Source organism: Pseudophryne corroboree, chromosome 2, assembly GCF_028390025.1.
Source record: "Pseudophryne corroboree isolate aPseCor3 chromosome 2, aPseCor3.hap2, whole genome shotgun sequence".
Classification (NCBI taxonomy): Eukaryota; Metazoa; Chordata; class Amphibia; order Anura; family Myobatrachidae; genus Pseudophryne; species Pseudophryne corroboree.
The window spans coordinates 758,499,581-758,509,730 of record NC_086445.1 but is presented as its reverse complement, the minus strand read 5'-3'; the positions used below and the strand labels follow the sequence as shown (position 1 = coordinate 758,509,730).

The 10,150-nt window shown below is 44.3% G+C and overlaps 1 protein-coding gene across 2 annotated transcripts in view; it reads right to left on the bottom strand.

Moving 5' to 3' along the window:
• Positions 1-753: 753 nt before the first annotated feature.
• LOC135047464 (serine/threonine-protein kinase 38) overlaps positions 754-10,150 on the bottom strand; it is a 249,986-nt gene continuing 240,589 nt past the window's right edge. For both annotated transcript variants that reach the window (XM_063955453.1, XM_063955454.1), the window contains 2 exons: positions 3,272-3,366; positions 754-1,661 (listed from right to left, as the gene is read on the bottom strand). In XM_063955453.1, coding sequence (XP_063811523.1) covers positions 1,531-1,661; positions 3,272-3,366 — 226 coding nt within the window. In that variant the 3' untranslated portion in view covers positions 754-1,530. The remainder of the gene's footprint in view (positions 1,662-3,271; positions 3,367-10,150) is intronic.

The following is a 10,150-nucleotide window of genomic DNA, read 5'->3' as shown; positions in this document are numbered from 1 at the left end:
GAACTATATGGCATAAACAAACCAATAATGCCTGATCAAGGCAACAAATGTTCTTGCACTGTAGCCAACACAGTTTTAATCTCTAGATTGTTTAGGGCTGCCATAATTTTGTGTACCTTCTCGATCTATAAGTAAATTGTTGTTATTCATTAAAAAACAATACAAAGCTTGACAACCTGTGAGCAGCACAGAGATAGTAGTTACCTCTTAATTCTGCTCAAACTCTTCAGAGGTACAAGTAGAAATAAGCATCAACCTTTGTAATAGGGCTGATGTAGGTCTCTAAACTAATAATTCAGGGCACATCACCCAGAAGAGGAGACTGCGCAACACAACCCAAGGTTAACTAAATCTGCCCCTTGGTCAAAACAAAAATGTTTTAAATCGGGACAATAATCAATAATTATCAAGTTCATAAGCAGGTGCTACTTTTATTTTGTTTTTTTTTGGAACACTAGGAAGAGACCAGAAATCACCAGAAGTCTGGCCAGAAAACACAATTACAAATAAAAGATGGAATTGCAACTATTTGGATTATTACAATGGATGCCTTTCAGTCTGATCAGTGAAATATCACTATTGGTCTGTATGCCGTCAGGTTCATAGCCCATTGACAATATATCATGCGTTCTAAAAGTGGCCACCTGTCCTAAGAGCTGTATAGCCATCAGATCTCCAATTTGGTCACCCATTTGCAAAGAGACAGCACTGACATGTATAAAAGACAATAAGCTCAGTCATCATGCACCCATATAAATACATAAATCCTTTTATGAGTAAGGCACCATATATACAAAGCATATTTAGTTTAATGCTGTGAAAATAACACAAATAAGGTTGGAGTCCACTTTTATGCTATTTTATAGCACATGAAAATCCTCAAGAAAAAAACAAAACAAAAAAAACGAGAAAGGTAAGAAAATAAACAACCAAATATTTTCCTGTTGATAGTTTAGGAATATCTGTCCTCCACAATAAGCATAGGAAAGATCATAAATAAATAGGCTGGATTTGACTTTTTGGAATGGCAAGAATGTGGACTGAAATGGGTGCTGAGATAGGCAGTTTAATGTGAAAGTGCATAATGCTGTTGGTGCTAAATATGGTTTTTAAAGCTGTATACTTTTTTTCTTTTATTGAAAACTAGGTCAAATTTCAAGAGTACCGCTGGACCCCTCCTTTGTCATCAAACTGTTCCATTATTGGATTGAGAAGCATAAACTGAAACAGTAAACGTGTTCTGTAATGCTGTAAAAGTGACTTGAGATGGTACAGTGCAGTTGTATGACCAAGTTCCATGTTCCAATAATGGATGAAGGTTCTACAAGATGAATCCTTTCTTGATGAAACATTTGTAGTATTCTCCAAGGAACATAGGCTTTACAAATATGTAGTTATGGAAGCTCGAGTTTTCTACTGGTGCATTTAAAAGTTTAAAAGCACCCACATGTCAACATTTCACGGTAAAGGCAAGTAAGGGAAGGGTGGGGTTTAAGGTAAAAGTGAGCAAATGTCCCAGTCTAGAAATCATTATTTCCTTGGTTTGATAAATGTTGGTAGAGCCCCTCTAGCTGTTAGTCCTTCAAAGCGCTTGTATGTGTAGTTTATAAAGACCCAATCCTTGTTCTTGAAGTCTGTTTCAGGATGGTTGCTTGCAACACCTGAATATTACAAAGGACAGTAAGGAACAGATTAGTAGACATTCTGCAACGATATAAGAGAATATTGCACCATTCACATCAGTCCCTGCACGGGGAAAATATACAAACTCCACATAGTTAGGGTCATAATGGGAATCAAACCCATGACCTCAGTGCTGTGAGGCAGTAATGCTAGCCATTATATCGCTAGTGCTGTCCATCAGTCATACTGTATAGTACCTGCACATTAAGAGTAGTGCTCACAAAATTTGTGCTGTTTATACATTTATCTACATAAGAGCAGCATACAGGTAATCTGTCATATGGATAATCCAGCCAGCCTTGTTCTGATGTGAAACTTTGCATTATATGCACCACAAAGGTCAACAATACAATAAAGCAACATGCTAACTCTTGCTGTCAATCCAAATCCATGGTATATTAGACAGTGGCAAACTGTACACAGAGGTACTTGTTTCAATGCATCTTTTTGCCGTTACATGCATAATTTCAGTGTTTATTTCAAATTAGTAAAGTATGTAGCTAAACAAATATTTATACAAATGCTGGGCACACACTATACAATTATCAGGCCATTCCACTCTATATCAGCGAAACATCAAGATAATTGTACGGTGTTACATGCACAACCATTCAGAAAATACCAAATCGCAGTTGGTCGGTCATGCTCATCATCCAATTTTCAAGTTGCAAGTCTGCCATATCAGGCATTATATGCACAGCCGTGGCCGAAGGACAGACATTTGCACTATTCCTCCACTGGGAAGGAATGGGGGGAAAAGGTCTCCCTCCGGTGGAGGAAATTAGATATCACATGGCCATATAGGGTGCATTATCTCAGTGTATGCCCATGATAAATCTGATCGGTGTGTCAGATAAAATGTCTGTCGGTCTGAGGCATTTTATCTGACAGTGTATATCTAGTGTAAAGTGTTACTTTAACCACTTAACCGACTGATTTTTTAACAGTCAGAAATTGAAATTTTTCTATGAGTTAATTAGGAGAAGAACAATGTATTTAACTTTATTCAAAATGATTTGTAAAAACAATTGTTTTTTTCGCCCAAACATTGGATCGCCACCATCCGGAACATCGGTAACAAATCGACTTTCATTTTACCAGTGGAATACACCAGGTCGGGTACTCGCTGTGGGGTTCCAGGGAGGGGTGGGGTGCTAATTTACATTTCCCCAGCAGCAGCTAATGTCTGCAGCCAAGTGGTGGGGGGGGGACGGGGGGGGGGGATGGGGGGGGGGGGGGGGGGGGGGGGGCGGGGGTTCTTCCCTGCTGACCTGCCAACAGTGCTGGAAGCACGGCAGACACTGGGGGAGGGTGCAGTGAAGCAAGAGGGACCAGAAGGTCCTTCTGAGAGCAGCAGCTGCAGGAAGTTTCTCTTCCTGCATTCACACACAGTGTATAACTGGTCATTCCATACATACATACAAACATTAGTATGTAAAGTATAAATTATCAATTTAATTTGCTGGTAACTAGCAAAATGTATTTTTAACACTTTAGTAAAATTATACTTTAATTTTTGAACATACAAAGGTGTATTAAAGCCTAAATAAACATCTTTCTGAAGGAATCTGCAGTTGTAGAAACTTACCTAATGGCTTTAGAATGTCGGAGTCTGGGAATTCGTCAAAATTTGAAGTGTCGTCAATACTTTTTATTTCAATAGGTATTGCAGCAGGTCTTTCCCTGTAAATAAAATGAATAAAATTCTTCAAAAACAATTTATATTACACTTAAACAATTTGTCAGATGCAATCTGAAAGACATAGGAGTTTAGGGCAAGTTAAATAGCATACAATTTGCACTGTGGTACAGACCGCTAATTTACTCTATTTTGTAAAATTTTACAGTTTTCTCATAATTTTTATATTAAAACAGGGTCAATAATTGTCAAATAAATTGTTGACCCATAAACCCACCCAAATTAAAATGATACAAGAACCTATCCACATTTATATGGAGAAACAAAAAAGGATATGGTCAGTGTTTAACTGTGACACATGGAAACCCATATACTAAATTCACCTGGTCACATTGGCCACAAGGGGGCACCGTTAAGATAGAAATTTTAATCTTGCTGGAACAGTATAATGCACATATACAGAATTAAAATATAATATATTATGTTTAGGGGTGGGGATCCTGACACAAAGTCTGGCTGTCACAGCGGATCATTTTTTTATTCCGAGTTTCCACATGAAACATTACACACATCTACAATATAGGAGGATAGATGCACAAGAGAAATCCTGCTCCAAGGGACAATGAGTGAAAAAAAGTAATGAAGTAAAAGGATCTTCCAATTACATTATAATGGGTGAAGAAATATTAAAACCCCACTGTATGCTGGAGGTGCTACCTAATAACTCTGATAAGTATACAAAACTAAAGAGACAAAGGCGTCCATTTACACAGGGTGCACTCATTTCCCTTATCCACATAGATAAATAAAAACCACATTTTATTAGGTATGCTTTAAAATAGGTGTCAGGACCAACGTTTTAATTAATGTGCTATATATTGCCTATATTAGGACACCTATTTTAAAGCCTACCTAATATAATTTGGTTTTTATTAATCTATGTGAATAAGGGAAATGAGTGCACCCGTGTCTCTTAAGTTTTGTAAACATCCGCAATATGCCTAAATCAAGTATTCAACCTGAACAGGGAACAAGTAATATAACGTACAGGAAATAAAGCAGAGATATATGTAATCTGTTGAGCACATAACTTGACACCCAATATTAATAAAATTATTTGCTTAACATTATACAATTATAACAGACCTATACAAGATATGCAGAGAAAAAAATAAGAATTTACTTACCGATAATTCTATTTCTCGGAGTCCGTAGTGGATGCTGGGGTTCCTGAAAGGACCATGGGGAATAGCGGCTCCGCAGGAGACAGGGCACAAAAAGTAAAGCTTTACGATCAGGTGGTGTGTACTGGCTCCTCCCCCTATGACCCTCCTCCAAGCCTCAGTTAGGTACTGTGCCCGGACGAGCGTACACAATAAGGAAGGATTTATGAATCCCGGGTAAGACTCATACCAGCCACACCAATCACACCGTACAACCTGTGATCTAAACCCAGTTAACAGTATGATAACAGCGGAGCCTCTGAAAAGATGGCTCACAACAATAATAACCCGATTTTTGTAACTATGTACAAGTAATGCAGATAATCCGCACTTGGGATGGGCGCCCAGCATCCACTACGGACTCAGAGAAAATAAGAATTTACTTACCGATAATTCTATTTCTCGATCGTCCTAGTGGATGCTGGGGTTCCTGAAAGGACCATGGGGATTATACCAAAGCTCCCAAACGGGCGGGAGTGCGCGGATGACTCTGCAGCACCGAATGAGAGAACTCCAGGTCCTCCTTAGCCAGGGTATCAAATTTGTAGAATTTTACAAACGTGTTCTCCCCCGACCACGTAGCCGCTCGGCAGAGTTGTAATGCCGAGACCCCTCGGGCAGCCGCCCAAGAAGAACCCACCTTCCTTGTGGAGTGGGCTTTTACCGATTTTGGCTGTGGCAGGCCTGCCACAGAATGTGCAAGCTGAATCGTACTACAAATCCAGCGAGCAATAGTCTGCTTAGACGCAGGAGCGCCCAACTTGTTGGGAGCATATAGTATAAACAGCGAGTCAGATTTCCTGACTCCAGCTGTCCTTGAAATGTATATTTTTAAAGCTCTGACAACGTCCAACAACTTGGAGTCCTCCAAGTCGCTTGTAGCCGCAGGCACTACAATAGGTTGGTTCAGATGAAATGCTGACACCACCTTAGGGAGAAAATGCGGACGAGTCCGCAGTTCTGCCCTGTCCGAATGGAAAATCAGATATGGGCTTTTGTAAGATAAAGCTGCCAGTTCTGACACTCTCCTGGCCGAAGCCAGGGCTAGTAGCATGGTCACTTTCCATGTGAGATATTTCAAATCCACAGTTTTTAGTGGTTCAAACCAATGAGATTTGAGAAAGTCCAAAACAACATTGAGATCCCACGGTGCCACTGGAGGCACCACAGGGGGCTGTATATGCAGCACTCCCTTAACAAAAGTCTGGACTTCAGGAACTGAAGCCAATTCTTTTTGGAAGAAAATCGACAGGGCCGAAATTTGAACCTTAATAGATCCCAATTTGAGACCCATAGACAATCCTGATTGCAGGAAATGTAGGAATCGACCCAGTTGAAATTCCTCCGTCGGAGCACTCCGATCCACGCACCACGCAACATATTTTCGCCAAATGCGGTGATAATGTTGCGCGGTTACTTCCTTCCTTGCTTTAATCAAAGTAGGAATGACTTCTTCCGGCATGCCTTTTTCCTTTAGGATCCGGCGTTCAACCGCCATGCCGTCAAACGCAGCCGCGGTAAGTCTTGAAACAGACAGGGACCCTGCTGAAGCAAGTCCCTTCTCAGAGGTAGAGGCCACGGATCTTCCGTGATCATCTCTTGAAGTTCCGGGTACCAAGTCCTTCTTGGCCAATCCGGAACCACTAGTATCGTTCTTACGCCTCTTTGCCGTATAATTCTCAATACTTTTGGTATGAGAGGCAGAGGAGGAAACACATACACCGACTGGTACACCCAAGGCGTTACCAGCGCGTCCACAGCTATTGCCTGCGGATCTCTTGACCTGGCGCAATACCTGTCCAGTTTTTTGTTGAGGCGAGACGCCATCATGTCCACCATTGGTCTTTCCCAACGGGTTACCAGCATGTGGAAAACTTCTGGATGAAGTCCCCACTCTCCCGGGTGAAGGTCGTGTCTGCTGAGGAAGTCTGCTTCCCAGTTGTCCACTCCCGGGATGAACACTGCTGACAGTGCTATCACATGATTCTCTGCCCAGCGAAGAATCCTTGCAGCTTCTGCCATTGCACTCCTGCTTCTTGTGCCGCCCTGTCTGTTCACATGGGCGACTGCCGTGATGTTGTCCGACTGGATCAACACCGGTTTTCCTTGAAGCAGAGGTTCTGCCTGGCTTAGAGCATTGTAGATTGCTCTTAGTTCCAGAATGTTTATGTGAAGAGACGTTTCCAGGCTCGACCACACGCCCTGGAAGTTTCTTCCTTGTGTGACTGCTCCCCAGCCTCTCAGGCTGGCGTCCGTGGTCACCAGGATCCAATCCTGTATGCCGAATCTGCGGCCCTCCAATAGATGAGCACTCTGCAACCACCACAGAAGAGATACCCTTGTCCTTGGAGACAGGGTTATCCGCTGGTGCATCTGAAGATGCGACCCTGACCATTTGTCCAACAGATCCCTCTGGAAAATTCTTGCGTGGAATCTGCCGAATGGAATTGCTTCGTAAGAAGCCACCATTTTTCCCAGGACTCTTGTGCATTGATGTACAGACACCTTTCCTGGTTTTAGGAGGTTCCTGACAAGCTCGGATAACTCCTTGGCTTTTTCCTCCGGGAGAAAAACCTTTTTCTGAACCGTGTCCAGAATCATCCCTAGGAACAGCAGACGTGTTGTCGGCATTAACTGGGATTTTGGAATATTCAGAATCCACCCGTGCTGTTTTAGCACTTCTTGAGACAGTGCTAATCCCATCTCTAGCTGTTCTCTGGACCTTGCCCTTATTAGGAGATCGTCCAAGTATGGGATAATTAATACGCCTTTTCTTCGAAGAAGAATCATCATCTCGGCCATTACCTTGGTAAAGACCCGAGGTGCCGTGGACAATCCGAACGGCAGCGTCTGAAACTGATAGTGACAGTTCTGTACGACGAACCTGAGGTACCCCTGGTGTGAGGGGTAAATTGGAACGTGGAGATACGCATCCTTGATGTCCAAGGATACCATAAAGTCCCCTTCTCCAGGTTCGCTATCACTGCTCTGAGTGACTCCATCTTGAACTTGAACTTCTTTATGTACAGGTTCAAGGATTTCAGATTTAGAATAGGTCTTACCGAGCCATCCGGCTTCGGTACCACAAATAGAGTGGAATAATACCCCTTTCCTTGTTGTAAAAGGGGTACCTTGACTATCACCTGCTGAGAGTACAGCTTGTGAATGGCTTCCAAGACCGTCACCCTGTCGGAGGGGGACGTTGGTAAAGCAGACTTCAGGAAACGGCGAGGTGGATCCGTCTCTAGTTCCAACCTGTACCCCTGAGATATTATCTGCAGGATCCAGGGATCTACCTGCGAGTGAGCCCACTGCGCGCTGAAATTCTTGAGACGACCCCCCACCGCCCCCGAGTCCGCTTGAGAAGCCCCAGCGTCATGCTGAGGCTTTTGTAGAAGCAGGGGAGGGCTTCTGTTCCTGGGAAGGAGCTGCCTGTTGCTGTCTCTTCCCCCTTCCTCTGCCTCGTGGCAGATATGAATATCCCTTTGCTCTCTTGTTTTTAAAGGAACGAAAGGGCTGCGGTTGAAAAGTCGGTGTCTTTTTCTGTTGGGGAGTGACTTGAGGTAAAAAGGTGGATTTCCCGGCTGTAGCCGTGGCCACCAAATCCGATAGACCGACACCAAATAACTCCTCCCCTTTATACGGCAAAACTTCCATATGCCGTTTTGAGTCCGCATCGCCTGACCACTGTCGCATCCATAAACTTCTTCTGGCCGAAATGGACATAGCACTTACCCGTGATGCCAGTGTGCAGATATCCCTCTGTGCATCACGCATATAAAGAAATGCATCCTTTATTTGCTCTAAAGACAGTAAAACATTGTCCCTATCCAAGGTATCAATATTTTCAATCAGGGACTCTGACCAAGCTACCCCAGCACTGCACATCCAGGCTGTCGCTATAGCTGGTCGTAGTATAACACCTGTATGTGTGTATATACTTTTTTGGATATTTTCCATCCTCCTATCTGCTGGATCTTTAAGTGCGGCCGTCTCAGGAGAGGGTAACGCCACTTGTTTTGATAAGCGTGTGAGCGCCTTGTCCACCCTAGGAGGTGTTTCCCAGCGCGCCCTAACCTCTGGCGGGAAAGGGTATAAAGCCAATAACTTCTTTGAAATTAGCATTTTTTTATCGGGGGCAACCCACGCTTCATCACACACCTCATTTAATTCATCTGATTCAGGAAAAACTATAGGTAGTTTTTTCACACCCCACATGATACCCTGTTTTGTGGTACCTGTAGTATCAGCAATATGTAACGCCTCCTTCATTGCCAAAATCATATAACGTGTGGCCCTACTAGAAAATACGGTTGATTCGTCACCGTCGCCACTGGAATCAGTGCCTGTGTCTGGGTCTGTGTCGACCGACTGAGGCAAAGGGCGTTTTACAGCCCCTGACGGTGTTTGAGGCGCCTGGACAGGCACTAATTGATTGTCCGGCCGTCTCATGTCGTCAAACGACTGCTTTAGCGTGTTGACACTATCCCGTAATTCCATAAATAAAGGCATCCATTCTGGTGTCGACCCCCTAGGAGGTGACATCCCCATATTTGGCAATTGCTCCGCCTCCACACCAATATCGTCCTCATACATGTCGACACACACGTACCGACACACAGCAGACACACAGGGAATGCTCTTAACGAAGACAGGACCCCACTAGCCCTTTGGGGAGACAGAGGGAGAGTTTGCCAGCACACACCAAAAGCGCTATATATGACAGGGATAGCCTTATAATAAGTGCTCCCTGTATAGCTGCTTTAATAATATAGTTTTGCCACAATTTTGCCCCCCCTCTCTTGTTTTACCCTGTTTCTGTAGTGCAGTGCAGGGGAGAGCCTGGGAGCCTTCCTGACCAGCGGAGCTGTGTGAGGAAAATGGCACTGTGTGCTGAGGAGATAGGCCCCGCCCCTTTTTCGGCGGGCTCGTCTCCCGCTCTTTAGTGGATTCTGGCAGGGGTTAAATATCTCCATATAGCCCCCGGAGGCTATATGTGAGGTATTTTTAGCCAAAAAAGGTTTTCATTTGCCTCCCAGGGCGCCCCCCTCCCAGCGCCCTGCACCCTCAGTGACTGCCGTGTGAAGTGTGCTGAGAGGAAAATGGCGCACAGCTGCAGTGCTGTGCGCTACCTTAAGAAGACTGAGGAGTCTTCTGCCGCCGATTCTGGACCTCTTCTCGTTTCAGCATCTGCAAGGGGGCCGGCGGCGAGGCTCCGGTGACCATCCAGGCTGTACCTGTGATCGTCCCTCTGGAGCTAATGTCCAGTAGCCAAGAAGCCAATCCATCCTGCACGCAGGTGAGTTCACTTCTTCTCCCCTAAGTCCCTCGTTGCAGTGATCCTGTTGCCAGCAGGACTCACTGTAAAATAAAAAACCTAAGCTAAACTTTTCTAAGCAGCTCTTTAGGAGAGCCACCTAGATTGCACCCTTCTCGGCCGGGCACAAAAATCTAACTGAGGCTTGGAGGAGGGTCATAGGGGGAGGAGCCAGTACACACCACCTGATCGTAAAGCTTTACTTTTTGTGCCCTGTCTCCTGCGGAGCCGCTATTCCCCATGGTCCTTTCAGGAACCCCAGCATCCACTAGGACGATAGAGAAATAG